This window comes from Pipistrellus kuhlii, unplaced genomic scaffold (genome assembly GCF_014108245.1).
Source record: "Pipistrellus kuhlii isolate mPipKuh1 unplaced genomic scaffold, mPipKuh1.p scaffold_m20_p_24, whole genome shotgun sequence".
Taxonomy (NCBI): Eukaryota; Metazoa; Chordata; class Mammalia; order Chiroptera; family Vespertilionidae; genus Pipistrellus; species Pipistrellus kuhlii.
The window spans coordinates 5733538-5760288 of NW_023425523.1; the positions used below are offsets into that span (position 1 = coordinate 5733538).

At 48.1% G+C, this 26751-nt stretch overlaps 1 protein-coding gene and 1 long non-coding RNA gene across 6 annotated transcripts in view; one reads left to right on the forward strand and one right to left on the reverse strand.

Annotated features, from left to right (window-relative positions):
- Positions 1 to 248, forward strand: part of LOC123652985 — a 28072-nt gene extending 27824 nt beyond the window's left edge. Inside the window, exon 3 of the long non-coding RNA XR_006742587.1 lies at positions 236 to 248. This is a non-coding gene — a long non-coding RNA (uncharacterized LOC123652985). The remainder of the gene's footprint in view (positions 1 to 235) is intronic.
- The window catches only part of NTNG1 (netrin G1), a 195135-nt gene that overhangs the window by 27146 nt on the left and 141238 nt on the right, over positions 1 to 26751 (reverse strand). For 2 of the 5 annotated variants that reach the window (XM_036452660.2, XM_045586955.1), the window contains exons 5-6: positions 22011 to 22037; positions 1888 to 2055 (exon numbers count right to left, since the gene is read on the reverse strand). In XM_036452660.2, the coding sequence (XP_036308553.1) occupies positions 1888 to 2055; positions 22011 to 22037 (195 nt within the window). Of the gene's footprint in view, positions 1 to 1887; positions 2056 to 8887; positions 8948 to 11525; positions 11592 to 22010; positions 22038 to 26751 lie in introns of all 5 variants that reach the window. The other 3 variants (XM_045586956.1, XM_045586957.1, XM_045586958.1) reach the window with 3 other exon arrangements.

The following is a 26751-nucleotide window of genomic DNA, read 5'->3' on the forward strand; positions in this document are numbered from 1 at the left end:
CTACACTTCTTTGGGTTGTTAGTAATATTCTCAAATCTCCGTAACCCCGTTGTGTTAGAAAGGCAATTGAATTTCTGTTCCTAGGGTTGGAGTGAAATTGTGGCTCTCATTCAAAAAGCATTCCAGGCTGTGGAACCTCCAGGGAAGGCAGGAGAGGGTGGGTGGGAAGAGATCCACCAAAGACCTTGTATGGGTATATGCATAACCCATGGACACAGACAATAGGGAGGTGAAGGCCTGGGGCAGGGAGCGGGGATGGGCTAAAAGGGGTCAATGGGGGAAAAAGAGGACGTAGGTAATACTTTCAACAATAAAGATTAATAAAAAAATCCTATAAGTTAAGTCTGAGAAGCATAGCTTTGCTAATTGGGTCAGGCTGGGAGACCATGCTCAAGCTTTGAAGTCAGAAAAGGGACTCTGCTAACACTGCATGATGTGGGTCAACTCACCTTACTTTTCTCAACTAGAAATTGGGAAGTTATCAGTGGAAATTACCCCTGACCCCTTACTCCCCCTCCAGCTTTGTTTCTAAGGAGCAAGTGAAAAAAAAACACAGTCACATGTCAGCACACAGTTCACCGAGTGTTTGCCGTGAGTCCTGTAGGATCCCAATGTGACCGGGGGTCCTCAGATGACTTACGTACCTAAGGCACCCGGCCATTATATAGCACACTGGGACTTGAACCCAGGTCTCCGGCCTCTAAGTCCAGTGATTTCTCCACTAATTCACAAAAGATAAGTGAGGAAGGCTTTGAAAAATAGGACATACTGGAGATATACACAGTGGGATGTAAACTTGGCCCAATTGAGAGGATTCAAAGCAAGGTGCACAGCTATTTAAATGAGACACTTAGCAAATACCTATATTGAGAATGGAGAATGATGATCCCACAATTGCATATTGATTGGGTTCCTTTTTTTTATTTATGAAAAGACCATCGGTCATTTTTCACCTCCTGTATTCTGTTAAAATTAGTCTCTATGTGAAATATTCTACCTTTAAAATGGGTTGCCTATATGGTTAAACCTACTGGTGTGGTAATTGATTCACAGCCTGCACCATTTTGAATATATGCATCTCTCCCTAGATGACGTGAAATTCCATTTATTGGTTCTTACTTTCCCATCCGCTCCCTTTTCTTAAAGACAGGTCCCACTATGCACAGGCAGGGGGATGGGAAGGCCACCTGATTCTCTCCAGTTGACATGGTCCACCGTCACGGTGGGTGGGGACAGCGCCCCAGGGACCCAACCCCATGGACTCAATTTTCCAGGGCTCACGAAGCTAAGGGAATGAATCATCTAGAATAATTCTGAGAAATTGCTTCTCTTTTTTGGGGAGACTGTAGAAAAATCCAGTAAATGGAATTTCTTTTCTGTGGATGAAAAGGCAGGCAAGGCTTTTCTACATTACCAGCTGCATGTGGCTCTCGGTTGCAAATGACAATATAGATAACCAACCGATATTTGTTGATGAGCGATTATGGGCAAGAGGTTGCATCCTAACCTCGACAATTCAGGCCCCTACAATGAGACCCCATTCTTGAGGTTGAATGCATAGCTTCACTTTAAGGTTAGGTTGAAATGACCCGATTTGAGGAATTCATGCAAAAGAAAAATCAAAAATCCCTTTCTCTCTGAAACATTTTTTCCAGCTCATTATTGTTAAAGCAACAGCCATGTAAGGTTTCTCCATCTACCCTCCCCAACTACGATTTCACCCAGCACAGGTGAATGTTCAGTCTACCACAGGGATGCTTTCCCGGTAGAGAAAGTTCCTTCTGGCTTGGCCGTGGTGCACACCCCCAGCCTCTCCGCCTTCCACAGCTCCCCGTAGGCGCGGGTAAGGCACAGAACAGTAGCTTCTGAAAGGAGAAGGGGACTGACCTATGCACACATTCTCATCGTCCAGCTGTGCCGAAGCATTGCGGAAGTAGCCCAGCCTGCATAGCTCACAGTGCTGCCCTCTAGTGTTGTGCTTACAGCTCACGCAAATGACTGTGTTTAGTAGATCGATATAACTGCATCGATTGGAGTGGCCGAAGCATTCACAATCTTGCAAGGAAGAAGAGACATGTATACAGGGGTGTATACGCAGCGTCAGAGTCATCGCACACTACATGCTCAAGTAGGATGAAGGGTGGAGGGGGGATGGAGACATGGCATGACATCGAGGCGGTGCGACAGGACACATGGCGGCGGCGGGTGGCTGTGACGGGCATGGAGGGAGCATCTGTTTCGAGCGGGGGGTGGGGAGAGAGAGGCTGGACATTCAGGACATGACGGAGCTTGTCACGCCTTGGCAGACAAGACGAACAGAAGCATTGGCAGGTGCACACCTTTTAATATCCGGGAAGGCTTGGCTTCCGGAGATGCCAGAGCCTCATTTTTTTGCACCCCGAGAACTTTGCTGTCTGTATCCCTTCCCCGTCTTTGCAGACTTACAAGAGAATGGGTGGGTTGGGGGAGGGGAGGGTGCATGTGAGCATCTAAGGCCTGACTCTGTCATCACCCACAGCTCCTTGGATTAGAGTCTCTCACTATCCATGATGTCAAGAGAGGAACTCAGTCAGGAGTTCACAGAAGTCATGGCCAATGGAATAGGGATCCAGACAACTAGATATTCTTTGTTTTTGTGTTTGTTTTTTTTCTTCCCCCAAATGTCAAGAGGCAAGAGGGCCACCGAAAGCATTTTGCCAGGCCAGATCTGCATGTCTGCTATCATGTGAGAGAAAGTATAAAGAGCAGGGAGGTTATTCGTGTAAAAACAAGGGTTCTTGGTATTTCTTCTCCTTCCAAGTTTCAAGCTAAGTCCTTCTACAATAGAAAGATCAGGCAGTACTGTGTCCCCAGGTTTTTCCCCCCTTATCCCCTCAAAATGTTGGCGGCGCCTCTGATGCTTAGGGGTGACCATGATAAGAACTAGCCGAGGAAATGGGGCCGAGAGGAGGAGAACAGGTGGGGAAGGGGGGAGGGGACTGGATTGTTCTCTGTTGCATCTCAACCAAAGCAAGAGGTTGTTCATCGAATTCAACCTCTTTCAAAGAAGTGATGGAGACAAAGCCTCTATTGGTAGCCATAATGGTCCAATCAGACCCTTAAAAAAAAAAGGTGAGGGGTAACTAGATGGGGAATCTAATTTGTCTTCTCAAACTATGGGGGTGGACCTAGCTAGACATCTAAGAAAAAAGTCAACCATGGCACCGCAAACCTTGTTTACCTAAAAACACTCCTCTTACTAATGCCTGGCTTTCATGTTTTCTCACTATGAAGCCACAGACAGTCACCACTTGAACCCATCCATCCATCCATCCATCTATCCATGCATTCAATCAATACTTAATGGGCTTGTCTACCATATGCTAGGCATGATGGGAGGAGCTGAGTTAACCTTTTGGCCTAGATAAAATTTTGGAAGTATTGCCTTTGATGACCAAAATAAAAAATGAATAAGTATAATGACACATAAATAAAGAAGGAAGGACTAGCTGCCTTCTTCCTTCTTCTTCTTCTTCTTCTTCTTCTTCTTCTTCTTCTTCTTCTTCTTCCTCCTCCTCCTCCTCCTCTTCCTCCTCCTCCTCCTCCTCCTCTTCTTCTTTTTTTAAATTAACCTGCTTCTACCCATCAGAATGCTATGGATTTATGCAGTGGAGAGCCAGTTACTGCAGCAGAGCACTGAGATCAAGGTTCTAACAGAATGATGTAAAATTCAGACAGAAGCAGAGGAGGACACTGGATGCAGTGAAGAGTGAGTGGATGGTCCCAGGAACAGGGTCAGCATCTTGGGGACTCAGAGGCAGGAAGAAGGGGAGGTTCCTGCGGGCGAGCCGCTGCTCCTGTGGAAGGCTGTCTGTCTCACGGCAGGTGTGCTGGGTGGGGACGGAGATGGGCATCCGGGGACCCAGAGCGAGGAGAGCACAGGGAGGCACCATGTGGGAGGTGGGGTAAGAAGATACATGCATACGTTTAGTAGTTTTAGGGCATGTCAAGCTAAAAAAACAATACTAGAATGACAGGTCACCAAATTAAATTCTCTCAGGAAACAACAAGCATTTCGCCCCGATACACTAGATCTTTCTGAGTTACAATTTCCTTCAGGGGCATTTCTGACTCACAAGGGAACCAAGGCCTCGAAAGCTTTTCTTGTTGAGTGTTTGAAATGGGGAGAAACTTTCTGGCCTGGAGACACCTCAGAGAAGTGGTCACAGGGAGGAGAGCCAAGTCTGAAATCTCGTTCCCAAGGACTTTGTCCATCTGCCTGGCCTCCTGAGGAGGGGGCTGCCCCCTCTGGAAGGGGACTCAGCGGACATCCTTCATGGTCCCTACCCCAGGTTGGTCCTCGGTGCGCCAAATGCAACATCTTTTGTGTCAAAAGCATCCTTGATGTCAAACGTTCATCCTAGGAGCTTTTTGGAACGACGCAGGAGTCCCTGTTGTTAAGAAGCTAGTTGAGTGGGTAAGACAAGCAGGTGCTCAGATAGAAAACAGAATGGCTTGGCTCAGAACACCCAGGGTTCTGTGCACGGCCTTGGGAGAAACTAAGGAATTCCAGAGGAGCTAGGGAAAGTGACTTCACACTGGGCTTAGTATGAAACCTCTGATCGCAGGTCGAGTGTATTAAAATAAAGGAGGGGCTGAGCGTTCCAGGGGGAAGGAGTAAAGTGTGTGCAGAAGCAGGAAGTTGGAAAGTTTCATGCCCTGGTTCCTTTGTGGGTGTCTGAGGGTTCAGTAACATCTGCCCCATGGCCAGACCACATTTGAGCTCCTTCTGGCCAAGTTCATCCAAGAAAAAAAAAAAGGGTATCTGTAGATTTCCAAGTTCCACACTCTTGAACCCAGTCCGTGAATGTCAAACGGGACTGGCACTGATTTTTTGCATTTAAGGAATAGTTCACATTTCTGGGATAACATTCTATTTGTTTCTGGATCCTCTTTGGAAAGCCAATATATTACTTTGGATGAGAAGAGTTAAATAATATAAATTATATAAGTAATTATATAGCGATACAGGGAATCCTACATAGCTCAACACGCAACATTATAAACTTACTTCAGAAGGTAAGTGAATATTTTACATGCCTTACAATCTAGGAAATGGGCTAATGGTCACTTGATTCTTTTAACACTGCCAAGACTCTTCCCGGACTTTGATAAAGTTGCCTTCCTTGGCTGTGATGTATACTTGAGAATGTAAAATGAGAAGACGACCTTGGATAGGGATTTGAAAAGCACGAGGACACTAGATAAATGCAAGACATTTCAGATGTAATTCTGAGACTGCTGTGTTCCTTTTCAATGTTCTGTGAATTTACCACTTCCCAGCAACGACTCTTCCCACAATGGGCACAGAATCCATGAATGATCAATTCATGCTATCGTCTGAGATGCATCAGCATTTTAAGAGCCTGAAGGAATAGCTCAATGACTCTTGGAGGGTCCGGTTCACAGACCTACCATCTCCTCCCTTCCCTCTTCCCAAGAATGGAGTGCATGGTTTATCCTGGTAATTCCTTCCTTTCACATATCCTCACTCCCTGGTCCCCTGCCCACCTCACCCCAATCATCGTCTCCTGGGCAAATCTGGTCCTGGTTATAGCCAACTCTCCAGCTCTCTGTGCCTGGTTACAGCTAACTCTCCAGCTCTCTATGCCTATACACCTAGTGGCTGAATGCAGGGGGTTTATCCAACTGTTTTGAAACCAGTCTCACTTTAAGTTCATGACCATAACTCTTCATGGGGCCCTCGGAGCTGCCTGGCAACCCTTCTTGGCAACCTTCCTGAGCAGAGGGCTTCTCTCTCTCTTCTCCTCCTCCATGCCCACCACTGTTTCCCTCCCTCTCTGCCCAGTCTGCGCACACATCTCAGGGCACAGTCATTGGCCCTCTTTGCCCTTTAGGCTCACCCTGGAGCCAAGGCTGCTTTTGTTTTGTTTATTAATCAGCACCATGGATATATTTTCCCACTGAGTTTTAGAGAGAGTGGAAGGAAGAGGGAGAGACAGAAGGAGAGAAACATGGATGTGGGAGAGACACATCGATGGGCTGCCTCTTGGACTCACCTCAACCAGAACCAGGGATCAAGCCTGCAACTGAGGGACAAGCCCTTGACTGGGATGGAAGCTGGGACCCTGCAGTCTTTGGGCAGATGCTCTACCCACTGAGTCACACTGGCGAGGGCTATTGCTGTTTTTTAATCCAGCTTCGCAACTTTGTAAGCTCCCCAAAACACTGTGAACCCCTGATTTGGCAGACCGCCATTTAACAGACTCTGGATTTAACGGACAACATTTCTGGTCTGTATGTTTTTAACCAAGATTTGCTTAAATTAACAGGTTTTTTGTTATTAATTCACTGTTATTAACAAACGTTAGTGAATAGGCCCTTTGTGGGGGAAAAACATTGTAGTAATTTCACCAACATAGCTAAATATCACATACCTACACCTATTGTCCACATATTTAAACCCAAGGGTTCTGAGACCGATTAGCATGTGATTAGCTTCCTGGGGGCTCATTGCTGTCACCCTTTCCCTCACCGGCTGTAAAATGCCTCCATGTTGCTCAGCCCACATGCCAAGCCCAACCCCAGGGCCTTTGCATGTGCTGTTCACGCAGTCTGGAACACTCCACCTCTTTACACCCCTAGGACCTGCTTCCTCGATTTTAGTTCTCCGCTCGAAGAGAATTCTGGGACCGCTCTGTTTGTAGTAACAACCCTGGACCCAGACACAGGACTCCCTCCATTTCCTAAGCCGTGAACGAGGCCCCACCTGCCAGACCCAGGAGGGGTTCTCAGCCTTGGCATGATTGAGATTTTGGACCAAACACTTCTTTGTTGTCCTGTATGTTCTAGCATATCCTAAGCTGTGACCACCGGCATTCCCCTGGGGGCCAAAATCCCCAGAAGATATATATGAGGTCATAACAGGCTGTTATGAGAGGAGGTAGGAGCTCAGACACCGGCCAGCTTGGTGCAATGAGCTCGAGTATCTGGAAGGAGAGGCTGTTGTCTGACCTTGGCTTTCCAGGTCAGGACAGACCCACACCTGCGAGGCAAGGGCAGGGAGAGGCTCTCCCTGAGACTGGCCTGGAGAGAAGGCGGGTGGGAGGAGCAGGGGGCAGGAAGAGGAGGGGTTAAGTCTTTCTCACTGTCCCCCCAGGGCCTTACTGCTGTCAATATCAGAGCACTGCGAACGGGGTGCAGGCAGATTTCTTTTTCTGGCCTAATGAGGAAAACGTATTCAAGGGCAGAGCTGGAGGAAATTCATTTTGCCCAGAAAGGAAGGGTTTGGGAAAAGGACTGGAGATAGAGGGTAAATGAATCCGAGCTGTAGCAGGATGTCCCCTTCGCTGCATTAACAGGCACCCGCCTCCAAGGGGTGCCAGACAGACGTGTCCGCCTCCCCGGGGGTGGAGGGGAGCAGTGTCCTGGCCCTGACCCTCCCCAGCCCGGCTGTGGCTTTGCTCTGCCAGGCACCCCCTGAGGTGGCTTATTTCTGCCTCCACAGGGTCGTGTGGGCGGTGTTAGCGCTGTGACACCGAGAAACCAGGGATCCCATGGGGAGGGGGTGGTCCAAGACCAGGTCAGAGGCCTCCTGAGCACCCAGAGTGCTGACAGGACATGGAAGGCGTGGACTTGGCGAGAGGCCCCGTTGCTCCCTTTTCCGTCACCACCCTGCTTGCTCTGGGCAGGTCTGCCTATGGCAGAGGGAAAAGGACCTCATGACTGCCTGTGACACATACACACACACACACACACACACACACACACACACACGCGCATGACAACCAGCTCTGGGCTGCTCTGCTCCTAAAGGTAGAGTCCCTGGGCTTCCAATCCATTTGGAAACCCCTCAAGTTTGCTGCGTGAAAGCACACTGGGGGGGGGGGGGCGAGGGGGAAGGGGGAATGGGTGTAAGGCGTGGCGTCAGTCCTACTGTCTTTGCTTTCCCCATGTTCTGACCAGTTTCCCCTTTTCTCCAGGCGCCTCAGGAGGACCTGCTGGTGTTGATTAAACTCGGGAAGAGGATGTGGCTACATTGGCTGAGGAATGGGGAAGCGATTATGGCCATTTTCCCCAGGTGGGTCAAACAAAAATTAGATGTAGCTCATCAATCTATTTATGGGTAAGAACTGTTCACCCCAAAAACGAAAAACACATGCCCAGCAGCCAAGGATGGAAGACAGGACACACCTGTCCCATGAAACATTTAAAGAAAAAAGGCGAACCAAGAACAGGAGTCTTTAGGTTTCCTGGGAGAAAAAACACACACAACCACCACCACCACAGCAACAAAATATTCATTCAGAGGAGAGGCTACTGCCTCTCACTTAAAGAATGTGGCCCGATGATTACTTCTGGGTCCCAATCACTGCCTAGGCCAGGGCCGAGCATCCCTGATATTGGTTCAAATTCGTGCCAGATAAGGTTTGGAGGGAGAAATCCCAAGGGCTGTCATTTGTCCCAATGCCAAGTGGGCACCACACACAGACCCTGCCCTTCTGTTCTCACGAAAAGCATCCCTGAAGCTCACACTCCGTGCACTTCCATGTTCTCAGCGCGAGTGGATAACCACGTTAAGACTCTCATGTTCGTGCTACACGGGCACCTAAGCTGTCCTGTTCATTCGCACACGAATCTCTCGGGAAACAAACGTTGCAGCGTTGCTGGTTTGCAGCCAATTTCTGGGTGAAGGTTTTTTTTTTCTTCCCCTCACTCCCTCCTACAGATGCCATTCCCGGGACGATCGGATGCATTGCTCAGTGTCAGTCCACATGCCTCACAAAGAAGCGGATGGGTACACGTCACAGGGATTCCAGATTCATACAGTGCAATGTTTCACAACACGGCGCGTGGGGGACCGCTGTATGAATCCCAGAATGCCTACCTCTCTTGTGGTTTGCAACTTGGACGGGAGGAACGGTTGGCAAAGCTACTTTGGGAGCCACTGGACGGGTTCAAAAGAATGAACAGCACGTTAGAAACCATCGCGACACGTTCCCACGCCACCGCTTACCACCAACCCATGGGGGAGGAGCCCTGCTCGTTCATGGCAACAACTTGTGTTTCTTCCATCACGAAGGGGAGTCTTATCTTTGGCTGAAGCTGGCTTAATGTTGTCTGAAATAAAGCTTAGAGGCTTCCTTTTCAGGGGTAAGAGTAACTACCACTTCCATCCAGAATCCCGTTAGGCAAGGTCAGTCCAGGAGCAATATGACTCCTGCGGCCCCTCTCTTAACACAGTAGTTTGCCTCGTGGGGTTGATCAGCTATATCCGTGGTTGGCAAGCTGTGGCTTGAGAGCCACATGTGGCTCTGTGGCCCCTTGAGTGTGGCCCTTCCACAAAATATCACGGCCTGAGCGACTCTATTTTGAAGATGTGGTGTTAGAGGAAGTTTAAGTTTAAAAAATTTGGCTCCAAAGAAATTTCAATTGTTGTACTCTTGATATTTGGCTCTGTTGACCAATGAGTTTGCTGACCACTGAGCTCTATCATTGCATACGTTGGCCATATCATCCTCCCTATGGGACCGCAAGCTACCTAGACACTGGTCACATGACCTTGTTGAACTGAGAAGGCATCACAGACCATGGTGACCACGGTCCCCCATTCAGCAAGCAGTACCTGGGCCTGGGTCTCAGGGTCACCTTGATCCTGTCTGCCTTTCCCCACGTGGATCACCTTGGCCATGAGATGGTTTGCTAATGGCAGGGGTTTTGCTCTACGTTTGCCCGCTGCTTCTTTTCCGATTACTCGCAGGGAGCTAGTTGCCTGTGGAAACAGCCCGAACAGCGGAGAGCTGGGTGCTCCCTGCGGATGTGGACAAGATAAATCACGGCCACACAGACCCGGCCTCCGCGGGGAAGCGCACCGTTAGCTAAAACTGCATGTTCAGGCATTTTATTCCACGGGGCTGCTTCCCAGATACGTTCACCTGAACTCTTTCCGCGTCCTCACTCGGGGCGGCCGGCAACGGCCGAGGACACTACTGAGGACACTACAGCGGGACAGTGACACGGCTCTGTCCCAGGGCCCGAGGGAGGCCCACGTCCGTCCATCTCCGCACTCATGGCGGAGTCCTCAGTGTCTTAGCCTGTCTGGTCTAATCTGCTGAGTCTGAAATTCAGGGGGCAGGACCTTCAACTCCTGCTGCAGCTGAGATTGAGCCGATTTCTCCCGTGGAGGAGCGCGGGAACTCGGGGAGACCCATTCGGGACATCTGATTACAGCAATTAGATTTCCTAGGGATGCCTTAGCCAGACAGTCTTCGTTTCAGCCCTGGGATGGAGGTCTCATAACACAGCCTTCCAAGTGGACTCCCCCAACCCTGCTATTTTATGTAGCAGCTATTTCGGGGTCCTCCCTTCCCCTACATCCCCCTGCACCTGTACTCACTGGAGTTTAAAAGGAACAGCCAGCAGGGAATGAAGGAAGGGGAAACCAAAGACATGCCCTTTTTTCTCCTGAGAAGGGAGGAGGTACAAGAGTGCAACTGCCTAGCCGTGGTCAGCAAACCGCAGCTCGCGAGCCACATGCGGCTCTTTGGCCCCTTGAGTGTGGCTCTTTCACAAAATACCACGGCCTGGGCGGGTCTATTTTGAAGAAGTAGCATTAGAAGAAGTTTAAGTTTAAAAAACGTGGCTCTCCAAAGAAATGCCAATTGTTGTGCTGTTGACATTTGGCTCTGTGGACCAAGGAGTTTGCCGACCTCTAGCGGAATAAAAGCCTCCCTATGTCCAGACCAAGCTACGGCCTCAGTGTTGGTGCGAGTGGAACGCTCCGCTGCGGCTCATGCGTTTTGGGGCCCAGTTTTTAAACATTCTGTTTCCTCCTGTGTCATCGCATGGCCGTCTGCCAGTCTCTCTTACATACGTTTGTCTGTCTGGTGCTGAGAGTCAGGAAGTAACGAGGGCCCCACGGGCAGACGAAACACAGGAGGGGGGGGGGGCTCTCGAGGCCAGCGGAAGTGGCTGTGGATTCACAGCAGGTTACAAGAGGGAGGGGAAGGCCCCCAGAGGGAATGCACCATGATCGATGGGGCGGGGAGATGGAGAGGGAGACAGCGATGGGTGGTGGAGAGATCTAAATGTCTATAAGAAAAAGAAAGCTGGTCTGCTGAGGGGCTGCCATCCCTCCTTGGCATTCACTGTCCCCCACCCTCAATGCAGCGAATGCAGAGTTTCCTGAACAAAAGTAAAGAGGAGGCAGGAGAGCGGTGCCAGAGCCACTCACAAGCCCTTAAGCCTCATTGCTGGAGCCCTTCACTGGGATGGCCACAGCACATGGGCTGGTCCTGGGACGGCCTGCCCGTCCGTGTAATACAGTGCCCACAGCTCCTCCTTATCGCATCCCCCCCGCTCTCTCTCCCTGGAGTATTTCTGGGACACTCTTCATAGCAGAGTGATTCTTTCATAGACATGGAGTTTATGACCATGTTCTTCTGTGGTGCTAAAATATTAGCCTATGGGTTTCCCCCCTCCGCAGGCAGGACTTTGATATCAGTCAGGATCGGACATGCTCCTACCTTGTTTGGGGTTAGAAACCTCAAGAGAAGAAATATTCGGCCACATCCTATTAAACTTGGAAGGATCTGCACACGTCGGGGAGAGATCAGGGCACGTTATTGTCAGCTCTCACGCCACGGGGTCGAAACAGAAAGACACACGCCACACGCCTGCCCTTCCCCTCGGCGTGACGCGCTCCACAGAACACAAGACAAGCCCCGGATGACTCCCCAAGCATTGAATGGACATTGGAGAGAGAGCCCCTTGCTGCCCGGCTCTGGCCATCTGCTCTCGCCTAGAATCTTCCTATGCAGACGGGGGACGGCAGCGATTCAGCCCCCGCAGGAGGTGGGTGCCTGGAGCCAGGAGATAACAAGGAAGAGTCATTTCTCCCTTGAGAATCCCAGACTCTGCAATTTATATTCACAGATACCAACTGGCTGCATTCGTCTTCCCGGAGAGATTCTTTGGGGTGTGTTTTAAGTGTGAGCCATTATCTCTGCGAAGCCACGGATTGATTTCCTCTTTTTACTCATGCAGTTTCTCAGAGAGAGGAAGAGAGGGGTGCCCGGTGGTTGTGGCTAAAGGAGAAGGGTCCGAGGTGCCTCTGATCTTATCTAAGGTGCGTGTGTTTGGGTGCGTCTATCTATTCTCACGATGTTTTTGACCTCAACATACGCGTCTGGAGTTATTGGTTCCAATGCAGAAATAATGGCAAGCATTGTTCACTTAAGAATCTAAGAAAGAATGCAATTTCTTTCTTAGATTCACCAGTATAAAAAACAATGACTCAGGCCCAGTGGGTGTGGTCCAGTGGTTGAGCATCTACCTATGAACTAGGAGGCCAGGGTTCAATTCCTGGTCAGGGCACACGCCTGGGTTGCAGGGGCGTGCAGAAGGCAGCCGATCCATGATGCTCTCTCATCATTGATGCTTCTATTTCCCTCTCCCCCTCCCTTCCTCTCTGAAATCAATAACAATAAATTTAAAAAAAACAATAAAAACAAACAAACAAAAAAACCCATTAAAAACAATGACTCAGGATCAGGACTGGATGCTTTGAAATGTTTGCTTAAGGAGTCTAGGCCAGTGGTCGGCAAACTGCGGCTCGCAAGCCACATGCGGCTCTTTGGCCCCTTGAGTGTGGCTCTTCCACAAAATACCATGACCTGGGCGAGTCTATTTTGAAGAAGTGGCGTTAGAAGATGGTTAAGTTAAAAAAATGTGGCTCTCCAGAGAAATTTCCGTCGTTGTGCTGTTGATATTTGGCTCTGTGGACTAATGAGTTTGCCTACCATTGGCCTAGGCCATTACAATGAGAGCAGTCATTTCATGAGTCAGACCTACCATCTGCTAAGCTCAGCTCCCAACTCCCTCCTGAGCGATCCTCTGGGCCCAGCTGCACCCACAGGAGAGCTCTCACCTCTGAACTCGGGGGGCTACTGTCGGTGCACCTGGCTGCTCCCTTCCACGTGAGAAACACACGTGTGTGTGTCGCTGGCTTACATCCCCTAGGTCTGTTTCTCATCCCCGTAATTCGATCGGATCTCTTTGAGGAAGGGCAGAGCCTGGCAGAAGGCCTCCGTAAGTATCTCATAACCGAGTAATTGATAGCAAGTGCCTCGGCGACTGTAAACAGGTATCATCCGCTTGTTTCCTCCATAATTAGATGAGAGCAAATAACGTTCGTGTAAGACATGGAACTTTCACTCTCATTTTGGTTCTTTAATATCTGTTAGAGAGCTGATATATTGTTGCTGTGAGCGTATGATACACACAAGAGCTAAGGAGATCTTAATGCGGGTACCGCTATAGCTGTCAGCATCTATGAACGGGAAAAGCACGTAATAATTTTCCACATGTGTCTCCGGGCGTTACTAAGGAGACATTTGGTAACAGGCAGGCAAAATATGCCAGTTGTTGCCTGCATGCTGCCTGTCCCCTGAGCACTCTGGTGAGGGAAAAGCATGAGTCCACTTGCACTGGGATGATCACTTAGGAAAAGTGAAAAATTTGCATTTCCCAGGAATTAGTGTGATTTCTAGAAATTGTTCAGAAAAAAACTCAAACCATTGTTGTGGCTCTAAATAAAAATGATTTGTATCACTAGCATCAAATCAAGAACATTTTAGTTTGTTGACATGGTTCTAACTTTTTCCTGCAGGAGAGGGAAAAAGAAGTGATATGTTCAGGCAGCCAGGGCTGTGAGGACCTAACCTTGCATGAATTTCGTGCATTGCACCTCTAGTTAATAGTATAATTGAGAGAAATTCTATATTATCCTATCCTATTCCAATAAAAGTTCTTTGCCTAACGAAGCTTTGAGAATTTCTACCCATGGGCCACTGGTTCGAGGAGTTAGAAATTACAAATAGGAAAAAATGGTAACACCTCGATTTGAATCCCAGCTCTACCACCTGGACATGTTCCTTACCTTCCCTGGGCCTCACCTCATCTGTGGGAGGGGGGTGATGATTCTCTCTGCGGGTCCCTGCCAGGGCTGCAGAGTTAGTATTTGTTTGTCCCTGCAGTGAGCTTTCAGTAAATGTCAGCTTTTGTTATTCTAATTGTGGGTGCCATTGTAATAGAAATCAGATAACTGTCACCTAAACAGTTCCTGCTGAGTGGAAAAAATAATGGTGTGCCTCCTGTGTTTTTTTTGTTGCAATTTTAGCTGTTCCTAAGCAAGCGATTCTCACGTGTTAAAAAAAAAAAAAAAAAAAACAAAAAAAAGCTTACTTTAGGGAGCAACCCAGTTCCAGGGCCAACATCCATGAATACTATTCAGAGAGCAATAGAAATTATTTTTGGAATATTGAGAAAAAGACTTGATTTTTAACATTTAAAGATAAAAATGCTAATTTCCAAGTTTCTTTCAAGTTTAGAAGCACTCCAGTTTAGACGTATCCTGCCCGATTTACTTTTTCATTCACGAGTAAACTCAGAAAACTGTGAGGTGACAATTTGGTTGTGGCACTCAAAGTTCATTTCCATGAATCAGAAAAATGGGGATTCTGGTTCTAAGCATGGGGCTCTAAGAGAATTTTTTTTTTCTCCTCTGCACCCCAAGGAAAACTCTGTGTGCTGCCAGTTGGGAGGAACTATGTTAGAATTGGGAAACCTGACTGTCCATTGCTGAGTCCATAGTGTAGCAAGCTGAAAGCAAGCTCGAACCTGAAGGCTAAGAAGGGTTGTTCTAGAGCAGTGGTTTGCTACACTAGCTCATGAGCCACATGTGGCTCTTTGATCCCTTGAGTGTGGCTCTTCCACAAACTACCACGGCATGGGCAAGTCTATTTTGAAGAAGTGGCGTTAGAAGATGTTTAATTTTAAAAACTTTGACTCTCAAAAGAAATTTCAATCGTTGTACTGTTGCTATTCGGCCCTGTTGACTAATGAGTTTGTCGACTGCGGTTCTAGAATATTAGCTTGTCTTCTATCTGTCTTACAAGGCATTCACTCAGCATGAACTGTAGGCGGCGTTCACCTCACTCTGTGGACACTATTTAAACACAGAGCAAATCCTGATCACCCTTCCCATGTTTGTTCTAGAACAGCCTAATCCATCCCTTTCCATACTTAATGAGAAGGCAACCACCCAATGTCATGGTGCCCTGTGAGGAGTCCTGGTTTAGACATGGACACGAGCTGAGAGGGGACGCAGCTGACCTTTCAGCCTCAGTGGCCTCCTCTGGGAAATGATGTTGGAACAGAGCTTTTGAAATTTCCTAAGAACATGAACTTTCAGGTGACGTTTGGGTTTTATGATAAGATGAAGCACGGGGAGCTACCCTGGGTGGAAAAAGCCACTGCAGAGAGGGGCCTGGTAAGCCCTCATTCAATGTGCCCCTTTGGGGAGCCTCTCGGGTGGAGGCAGATGCCTACAGCTCCTCGGGTTGATACAGTGACTGTGGCTGATCCTCGGGGGACCCCCAGATAGCATTATGGATTCCTAGAGAGGAATCCATACAAAGCTCCAAAGCTTTCCGGCAGAAATCCCCAGGCCGATGGGGTAATCTCCCATCTTCACAGCGTGCTGCCTGTTCTCGGAAACACAGCCTCCTTAAAGTGGTGGGGAGGATACTGGTCAGGTGACAGTGGTGGGTCTGTCCTTGAGACGACACACAATTTTATTTCGCTATAAGCAACTGTCTTGATTTAAAAAAATAAAATGTTTTTACTGTCACAGACCATGGGCAAGCACGTTTTCTAATCTGTGGAATTTTCTTCATGAAATGTTCTGTGTTCTACAATGTATCTGACATCTGTGCCGTCTCCCTCTTCCTTGGCGTGCTGGGGTGTCAGGTGCCAGAAGAACGGAGTCCCCTACCCCTCTCCTCAGACATGCTCCCAGTAACTTCTGCTGTAACAAAAATATGGCCCGACTGGCGTGGCTCAGTGGTTGAGCATCGAGCTATGAACAAGGAGGTCACAGTTTGATTCCCAGTCGGGGCTCATGCCCGGGTTGCAGGTTCAATACCCAGTAGGGAGTGTGCAGTAGGCAGCCAATCAATGATTTTCTCTAATCCCTGATGTCTCTCTCTCTCTCCCTTTCCCTTCCTCTCTAAAATCAATAAAACATATATTTAAAAAAATATGCATGTTTTCCTAGGTCATTGAAGTTCCCTGTCCAGAAATGGACAGTTCGGGGACCAAGAGGCCCAAGTGCAGTGGAAGGGGCAGGAAGGAGTCTGCGGCAGAAATCACTGAATCCTGATGTCTCTCTTCCACGGGGTCTAATGTTAGGAGCTTCAGCTGTAGGAGCCAGATGGCCTTCCTGGCTTTGCAACATTGGCCGAACCCCTCACTCCCTCTGAGCCTCACTTTCAACTCTCGTAATGGAGCTCTGTAGACTCGAGGGAATATCCCCCTCCTTCTACACAGCCACTCTGCCTCATGCTTCCCAGGAAGTGGAACTGTTCATTGGCCAGCTCACCACTGGCACCCCGGCTGGTCAATGACACCAACACTCTTAGCGTGGGGTTCACAGTTCCACGTTGGAAGGTGCATCCTAGGACCAATTCAGCAATCTTGGCAAATCTTGGTTTAAGCTAGAAATTTCCATGTTCCCCACTCCACAGAGGTAAAGTCCAGATATCAGCTCACACTTAAAAAGTGGCTCAACATTCTAAAATTGCCTGGGACAAGATGCATGCCAGAAACAAAGTCAATTGGCTCAAGGTGGGCAATTGTCAATAAAGTTTGCTAAACCTCTCGGAATTTTTTTTTTTTTTTTTTTTTTTTTTTTTTAAGGAAGGGAATACTTCCCCCATCCTTCATTGAAATAACTGATTTCATCTTCAGGATTAAGGAAGCAGCTGCGTCCTAATGTTCATTCAACTTTCGGGTAACCACCAAGGTTTCATGAGCGCGAGATGCTAGTTACACAGATATGGAATGGATCTGAGATGAGGATACTAGGCACACAAGAGATCCGAGTCCCTCAGCTTCCCTCCTAGAACATGCGCAAACAGCTCAAAATGAATGCAGCTTTGTCGCAAAAGCTACGCTGGCCTGAGCCTTCCCCCACCTCGTTATATAAAACCTAATTAGTTAAAGGGCAATTCAGATGAAACTTTTATTTGAGGGATTTAGGAGTATTAAAGCAAAGGGGGAAGGCAAACAAGGCTGCTCTCTGCGTAGCATGAACACGGCAGCTAATAACCTCGGGCAGGGACAGGGCTGACCTTGTGATTCTCCTCACGATCCAGGCTTCCTCTGTACATCGGTATCAAACAGAAATGTTTGGATGCTGCATGGAGAACAACTTTGACAAGGTCTCCAGCTCTAAGGCCTTCAAGTATGAAAACAGGTCTAGGCCAGTGGTCGGCAAACTGTGGCTCGAGAGCTACATGCCTCAATTAGATTGAGGACATTTTTAGCAAAGGCCAGCTTAGACGTACCCTAATTAAGTTAATAACAATGCACCTACCTATATAGTTTAAGTTTTAAAAAGTGTGTCTCTCAAAAGAAATTTCAATCGTTGCTCCATTGACTAATGAGTTTGCCGACCACTGGTCTAGGCTTTCCCAATCGGCTGACGGACCCCTATAGGTGACACTTCCCTTGTTTACTGGTCCTGCCGATTACATCAAATTATAGGTGGATGTTTGACTCTGTGATGAAGGCGATGCCCATTGTAAGAGCAAACAGGAAAATGGAACTATTTCCCTTACGTGAATGATTGTCTGGAATTGAAGGCCTTGGAGAGGAGGGGATGGCCAAACACCTGCACCCACATTCTATGCTTTTCATGCCAGGAATCTGAAAATAATTTAAGGCAATCGTGTTTACTTGGGTTCACAGAAAGTCCCCCTCTCTCTTCTTCTGTTGCTTTTCAAAGAAATACTTGGATTTATTAAAAAAAAAAAAATTCCAAGTTTTCTGAAATGGTGTTTTCGGACATGATCTTTCATTTCAACGGTTGGTCTAGCTTTAACCTCAGACTCATCTCATCCCTTTTTAAGGGTGATAATCACCCACACAAACCCATCTGCACCTGAGGCCAATGCTTGCTGCTCTAATTATGTTCTTTCTAAGAGCCGTTTCCACATAATTAGCGAAATCACTTACTTTTCAGGATGAAGGACCAGATAATATATGTTAGGAGGTAACAATTAGTTTGCCACCTTAACAGAGACGCCCACACCAAACCAACTATTAGTTTGGATCAACAGCATCAACAAATGTTCACTTGAATGAATCATGAGTTTGCTTATCCAGGCATAATACATGAAGAAAAAAAAATAAAAACCTGAATGAATTACTACCCCGTCAGGTAATCAGGGCTCCTGGGGATGATCTATTTTGGGATCCATTCATTGCTGACAACATCACCAGTGTTTTCTTCAGCGGTGGCCCAAGTACACGGAAATGACTGAGTTTTGAGAAATCAACAACCTTTGGGGATGACTGGACAACCTACTTGCTCATGGAGAGACAGCAGCAGCTACCAATGACCTTAATGGGAAATTTGTTTCAAACACGTTTAGCAGATGATCAGAAAGGATGACCACTCTGTCCATGCATTTGAACCTGACTTAATACAGGTATTGGTAGTTCGAGATCTATACTGACATCTATCAGGGCTCCCACATCTTCAGCCCTAGTATATATGTGAACTTACGGTTATATACATTAATAATTTACGTCGATAATACACATCATTCGTGTTCCTTGAGATGCACTTAGCTGAAGGGTCTCCTGAGAGTGAGGGCATCTTTCTGTATATACTTGGTGGAACTATGGTCATTGATTCCTTCTGTGGGATGAAGGGAACAGCCCTGGCCAAGGTTTGTACCTGGAACCCCCCTTCCTGTGCCCTCTCGAACGGGCAGTGAGTCATCTATCATGAAGTCCTGCCCCAGAGAGGAAAGGAATCCAGCAGAGTGCCTTCTGAGCCCACAAAGGAATCATGAGGATGCCACTAAAGCAGCCTGGAGTAGAGATATAATCATGTCTGATGGGCTATCATACGTCTCTGGACCTGAATGCCAGGCAACAAGCAAGCTAGTCCTGCATGATGTTGGGTGACCCCAGGAAGCTCTTACATCCTGTTTTCTGGAAAAAATCTAAGGAAACACCCACCGCACTCCACGGAGAACAGCCAGAGGCCCCGTGAAGGCAGGGCACAAGTGCCCACATTACCTGCTGGAGGGTTTCGGTTGGGGATGCAGGAGCTAGATGTTCCCAGTCAATAATAAAGCCGAACACATCTCCCCAAGGCACAACGCAGCATCCTTTCGGGCCACCAGCGATTTGAAATCAAAACAAAGCCCCACAGAACGGGGGTTCCCGATTGGGTGTGTAAAAGGTCAGCATCTGCTGATGCTCGGAAATGAGGCATGAGGTGAAGGCGGCGGGATGAGATGGCCCGTGGATGGCACAGTGACAGGTCCATGCAGCTCGTGCCCCACACGCCCCACACGCCCCACACAGAAACACTCCTGGCCCCAGAGACCCCCTTTCCGTCCGTCCATTTCTGACACGTCAGACCGGCCGATGGCCACGGCGGCCTCCACCATCTCCCTCCGCTCGCTTCCCCAGGGGTCCCTGTCTGCTCTCAAATGAGAGCCGCAAGGCCTGAAAGGAGCAGGTCGTGGGGCGTGGCTACCATCAGGCAGAAAAGGGGGACTCTGAGCGCTGTGGCCCCTGAACCCCTGGGTGGCCTCCCTCAAAAGGCCCCGTGGGCAGTGCAAATGTCAGGGGAAGCCACAGACTGGCTTATCTGATTCGTAGGATTCATGGCAAACGACGTAAGCAAGGCTGGGAGAGGAGGAGGAATTCCAAAGACATAAAGGGTATAGGAGTGCAATAGCGGACAGTTCTTTATCGTTGATGGAGCCATTTTCTAGATCCCGTGGTCTGCAAACTGCGGCTCTCGAGCCACATGCGGCTCTTTGGCCCCCTGAGGGTGGCTCTTCCACAAAATACCAAGGTCTGGGAGAGTCTATGTTGAAGAAGTGGCGTTAGAAGAAGACTAAATAATTTGGCTCTCAAAAGAAGTTTCAATTGTTGTTCTGTTGAATATTTGGCTCTGTGGACTAATGAGTTTGCCGACCCCTGTCCTAGATATTTCAGTAGGTGGAGAATCAGGTAGAAGCTGAAAAGGGAAATGGGGCTAGAAACCGGAGAACAGACTAGAACTCTGTGATTGGGCTTAATCCACCAGGCCTGGGAGGAGCACACGCGTGTCTGCTGACCCACCCGAGGGCCCGTCCCTGCCGCTGTACCTCAAGGCCTGCGTCTGTGACCTGTCCGCTCCTCTGCAAGGGGCAGCCCCGAGCGCTCTCCGCAAGGCCACGGGGAGGACGCTGCGTGTACGTGGCTGGGGGCCTCCCGTGGCTGAGAACACGCCTTCCCTCTGCACCCGGCACCGACCTTGCCACGGCTTAACCAATCCGCGCTGGGGCAGGCCCAGGCTGCAGCAAACGGGGATTTGTGTTGCGAGTGGGAACACCTGGCTGGTATTTAGAAGGCTCAGGAAGCTGTTTTACTTAAAAGCATGGTTGGCAAACTGCGGCTCGTGAGCCATAGGTGGCTCTTTGGCCCCTGGAGATTTTAGCAAAGGCCAGCTTAGGAGGACCCTAATTAAGTTAATAACAATGTACCTACCCGTATAGTTTAAGTTTAAAAAATTTGGCTCTCAAAAGAAATGTCAATCATTGTCCTGTTGATATTTGGCTCTGTGGACTAATGAGTTTGCCGACCACTGGCCTAAAGGATGGGATGCTGGATGGTCTCGCTGCAGCTGTCACCCTGCACCGCCCCAGGACAGGGAGGAGAGACAGCTGTGAGAATTCCTCCCTTGTTCTCTTCCTTGGGGCTTGCTTTCCCGTTACTCAGCAGCCACCAGGAAGGGTGCGATGGGTCAAGATGGGTGCGATTCTGCCAAGTTCTGAGTCCTTACTGCTTTTCAGGCAAATGTCAGGGGTCCTTGGCTCCTACACAATGAGAAAGCTCCCGCCCCATTCTCCCTGAACAGCTGGGAAGGGCTCTGGGCTGGGGCATCAGACCTACTTCCCCTGCGGGCACAAGGGGCATTTTCTTTTCGATTCCTTATATTTCCATGAAAAGATTTCTTGCAGAAATTTCTAGGAGCCACGCTCCTTTATGCTGCATGTATTTTTTGTTGTTTTGTTTTGTTTTAAATCCCTCTTCTTTAGCAAACTTAAAGCTAAGTCATCAGGAAAACCTGGACCTTGGTATTTTAGGAGGGAGAGACAGACAGACTGATTCGTTTTTCCCTCCAAAAAGATGAATCCTGATCAGAACCTGCTTCTTTCAGGCCTTCACCAAGACTGACGCTGCTGGGACAGCACAATTCCCTCCCCCTGGCTTCCGGGATTCTCTTTGGAGTCTAACGGACGCGCAAGCATTCACTGGCGTCTGTTCTGATTTTCTAAATCTGTGGTCGGCAAACTGCGGCTCGTGAGCCATATGCGGCCCTTTGGCCCCTTGAGTGTGGCTCTTCCACAAAGTACCATGGCCTGGGCGAGTCTATTTTGAAGAAGTGGTGTTAGAAGATGTTTAAGTTTAAAAAATGTGGCTCTCCAAAGAAATGTCAATCGTTGTACTGTTGCTATTCGGCTGTATTGATAATGAGTTTTGCCGACCACTGTGCTAAATGATGGTGGAAAGCTCGTCCAGGGGGAGCGTTCCATCGGATTGCTGGTGACTAAGTTGGGTCAATAGGACTGTTCCTCTTTTGGCCAAATGAGCTCTGGTAACTCCAGGAATTGCACCTGAGAAGCAGCCCTCACTGGTCAGACAGCAGGGCAGCTGGGCTGTGCCTGAGCCCCAGGGTCTGCCCAGGTAACCCTCTCACCCGTGGTCTCATCACATCTGGGCCGAGAACGAACCCAATCATTCAATCCACAGAGAAATTTTGTATCAGAAATGGAGGTGGGGAAAACAGATCTGAGGAGCAGAACAACAAAGCGAAGCTAGCTTCGACTGCTTGGTGATTTTTTTTTTTTTTTTTTTTTTTTTTTTTTTTTACTTACTACCGATACTGGAAATACTGGGGATACCTAGGGAAAGAGAAAAGAGAGAGAGAAAAGCTGTTAGATGTGTATTAGTTAGGCGTCGTGAACTCAATATAAAAATCTCAGAAACATAACAAGCGATAACATCCCGACCATGAGGGCATCGGCTCGGAGAAAGCAGTGTCTCCGTCCCTCTGCGGAAGCCACTTTGCTTTCGCTGTAGAATTCCAGAACTCATCGGAGTCAGGAAATCAAGGCTCGGCTCCCGCAGCTGGCTCGAGGCAGCTTCATATCAAATCACATGCTGTGTTGGCTTATAAGGTGAGCGACATGTGTATGTGGTTCAAAAAAGATATTAAAAACTCGGCTTCCGGGCACAGAGGACCAAACAGACCCAGCGTGGACCTCTGCAGAGAAACCCACATAACGGACTAGGTCTCTCTCAATGTGCTATGACTGTGGTCGGCAAACTGCGGCTCGGGAGCCACATGCGGCTCTTTGACCCCTTGAGTGTGGCTCTTCCACAAAATACCACTGCCTGGGCGAGTCTATGTTGAAGTGGCGTTAGAAGAAGTTTAAGTTTAAAAAATGTGGCTCTCCAAAGAAATTTCAATCATTGTACTGTTGATATTTAGCCCTGTTGATTAATGAGTTTGCCGACCACAGCCCTAGGTGGTTTGGCTCAGTGGGTAGAGCGTTAGCGTGTGGACTAAAAGGTTCCGAGTTCTGGGTTGTGGCTTGATACCTAGAGAGGGTCATGCAGGAGGCAGCTGATCCATGATTCTCTCTCATCATTGATGTTTCTCTCTCTCTCCCCCTCTCCCTTCCTCTCTGATGCCAATAAAAAATATTAATAAAAAGAGGAAGAAAAAAAAACCCCACAAAAAAGCCCTAGCCAAGAGCAAAGGCACAGGCTGTGAGTTGGGAGCTTTGCTCTTTCACCTGCTGCCTGTGTGACCTCGGGGTAAGCTGCTGAGTCTCCAGGAGGCTCAGCTTCCTGCCTCACAGTGTTGTTGCAAAGATGACAGAAACTGACTTATGGGAAGCACTCAGAACATGGCTTGGCAGGTGGTATGTGCTCTCGCCATCTCTGTTACGATGACCATTGTTGGTGTAGTTGTTCATCAAACAAACAGCCCCATGATAGATATCGCCAATGAGCAGGCAGAGATTTGCATCTTCTCCGCTAAATTTGGGGTGAGAGCATGAGATGGAAGTCGGACTGTGCTGAGGAACAGGGATGCTCTGCCGTGGACCAGCTGGGGGACTGGGGACAAGCTCCCCGCTCTACCCCGTCTCCTCCCTGGCTCGGGGCTAATACTCTCTCCCGTAGAGGGCTGCTGTGCGTGCTGACCGGGATAATCCATAAAAGTGTCTGACACGCGCACGCAGCGTGTACAGGACAGCTGTTAATGAGCCGTTCGGACGTGCTGGTTACATCGTGAAGTGGACCAGCAGGTGGTAACTGGAGGAATCATTAAACTTCTATTTTCGTATTTATTTTTGAACCACCACCCTCTGCTTATTTTAACGGATCCCTGTAGATTCCTAGCTTTGTCTTCTTTAAAACCATTTTTCTTTTCCTATTTCTTCAGAGGGAGCGGAGAAGGAGGAACAAAAGCTGGCCATTATTTTTTAACACCTGGGAGGACTGAAATCCTATGGTCCATTATTAGATATATTAAAATTCTCTAGATTTTATTTACTTTTATTTTTAAAATATATTTTCATTGGTTTCTGAGAAGGAAGGGAGAGATAGAAACATCAATGATGAGAGAGAATCATTGATTGGCTGCCTCTTGCATGCCCCACACTGCAGATTGAGCCTACAACCAGGGCATGTGTCCTGACCAGGAATTGAACCATGGCCTCCTAATTCATAGTCAACACTCAACCACTGATGCATGATGCATGCTGGCTGGGCCACAGTCTTTCAATTTTAAATGAACACAGTTTATGGAGCTTCTGCTCAATTACTGATCACTGATCAACACAAACCGGAGACTGCAGTTTCTATTTCCATGTTTCAGCGCCGTCCAGCGAGGCAGCTCAAGCTGACTGCGCCCTCTGCAGAGGGCGGCTGCACTCCTGACTCACATCCAGTAGGCTCCCTTGCCACAGCGCCTTGGTACTGAAATTTTTTTTCCTTTGCAAATCCCCTGTTGAGTGAGGAATGATGGCCGCATCATCATTTTAGTACCAATGGCAGGAGGCTCCAAATTTCCCCGTGATTGAAAACCCTGCTCCACTGGGGGAAGCCGCTCGCCTGTGTCATCCATCAGAGTGAGTGGAAGGTGGGCTGCAGGAAGAGACGTCTCATGTGCTTGCAAACGCACGGGGAGCTAGAGGGCCATGCATAATGCAGAGCGAAGTTCTCAGTTCTCGGGGTGCGTGGGCCCCCCACCATGGAGAGCCAATCCCCGAGGCTGATGAGGCCCTTGCTGCAGTAAAACACTTCAGACTCATGCAAAGCTGTCTCCATTCCTCCGGGGAGCCCAGGGCAGAGCACCGCCGTGTTCGCTGCAGCTGCAATCCTCCTGAAGGAAGGCTATTGTGAGATCCTGTTTTCCATCAGCTGACATTTGGATGCTTAAAATGCAGGCTCTTCCTCACGTGGCGGCTGGCCTTTTTTGGAGATGTCACCAGGTGAGCCACGGCCTACTCCATTGCTGTCAGATGGGAATTGCTTCGAAGAGATTTTTTTTCCCCGACTGCTCGTTGGAATAGAGATTTTTGAAGTTGAGAACAGCTGACTGCCAAGGGATGCCTGCTGGAATAGTTTCAAATGTTCTTCTTTCCCTCATGTTTCTTATTTAATGTCCAAACACCTGGGTTTTGGTTCTCTACAGACAGCTGGTGAAGAATTTAATAAACCCATTACACTTATTAAAAGAGCTTCGAGCACGGGAAGGGAGGCCCTGGCCGGCAGCCAGCAGCCTCCAAGGACTCTACCCGTGCACGAATTTCGTGCACTGGGCCTCTAGTATTCTTTTAGTGTTTATGGAATTAATTACCTGGTGAACAAATAAGTGAACTTAAAGAGCCCTATAATGCCCAGGTGGGTACATTGATCAGGGCTGCCCCTGCCCCCTAGTCAAACTCCTGGTCAAGGGACAATTTGCATATTAGGGTTTTATTATGTAAGATAGGTAACCCCATTCTTAAATGGCTAGCATTTTAGTTCTTGAAGTCAATCAGAGCTGAGTTTAAGTCTTGCTCTGTCATGCATTCGCTGTGGGACCTTGAGGCACCTAATTAACCTCTCTGTGCTTGTGTCTCCTTATTTTTAGAATGGGGGGAAACAGTGAGGATTAAAGGCAAGAAAGCACACAAAGCACTTTCCAAAGCCTAAAAGCCTCTGGAAAGCTTAATCAAGAGAAACTAGCATTATTGTTCAAATGTGGGTGACCAATAGTAAGTGTCCATACATTGCCAAGACTCCAGAGAGGACAGAGCAGTTGATGTGGCATGGGAGAGTCAGATAGGCTACACTGAGGAGCTGACATTGACGAGCAGTCCTGAAAATGAGCAGGACTTCCATTGAGAGCGAAGAGAATGGGATGACTTCAGTATCCAGCGTGTTGACTTTGAGATTTGCATAGCTGGCAAAATTGTCTGGATTCATTAGAAAAACTCAGACTATAATTGGTAGATTATTATTGAACCAATAATACTAAGAACTAAAACCCAGGTATAGAACCAATATTACCAAGAACTAAAACCCAGGTATAGATCGGAATATCAAGGAAATGAAAAACACCTGTAGATCGAGAAGAGGCAGAGGTGGGGAGTCAGAAAATGTAAAGCAAGGGCAGAAGGGGGTTCTTTGAAGACAAAGAAACAACAAGTAGAGATCCAGGGAGAGAAGCAGAGATGAGAGGAAGTCACTGAGGTCCCCGGAGAAGCAAGATGGGGTCAAGACACAGCAGGGTTCTGACCCTCTTTCTGAGCCCGACTCACTATGTGAACCTCCAAGGTTCCTTTCCCTCCACCCTCACCCCATTCCAACTACAGCGTGAACACAGTAGCATCTTCCTCATAAGGTGGTTGTGAGTTAAGAATAAGATAATGCACTTAGAGCTCGATGGCAATTGTCTGGATGATGACATATATGTGTTAACCTGGGAAAATATAAATCGATCAATGCAAATGCAATACCAGAGAAAAAAAGAGAACCACCGCCAATTACTTCCCCTCACTCCGAGGAGCCCTGGGTCGTGTGCAACAATTCAAGTTGGATTTCTGAGCAAACAAATAATGTCAGTGTCAGACCAATTTAATTTTCTTTCTTGGGAGAATATGAGACCGTGTCGGTAGAAGGAAAGTGGGAGATTGAATGCAGCTCAACTAGCTGGGCTTTCTGTCTGCCTCCATGACATTTCTGTCTGCAGCCTGAAGGAACTCATTAGAATAGCTTGTCCCCCAAAGAGTAATTTAGAAATAGAAAGTTATTAGTGTCCTACAAACAAGAAATCTGGGAAACAGATTAAATTGGCTACTTGACTACAGGATTCTCCAATTTTTAAAATAAGGTAACGTGAATAGCTAAGAGTTAGGATAGTGGACAGCATTTTTCAAAATTTCTTAGCCATTAAATTCTTTTAAGGATCATAGAATATGGTATGGAAAGCAGTTTGGTGATATTATATTACTAGAGGCCCGATGCACAAAATTCATACAAAGGGCTTGGCCCTCGCAGCCCCATTTTCGTCTGGAAGGTTGTTTGGCTGTCTGGTCTAATTAGCATATTACACTTTTA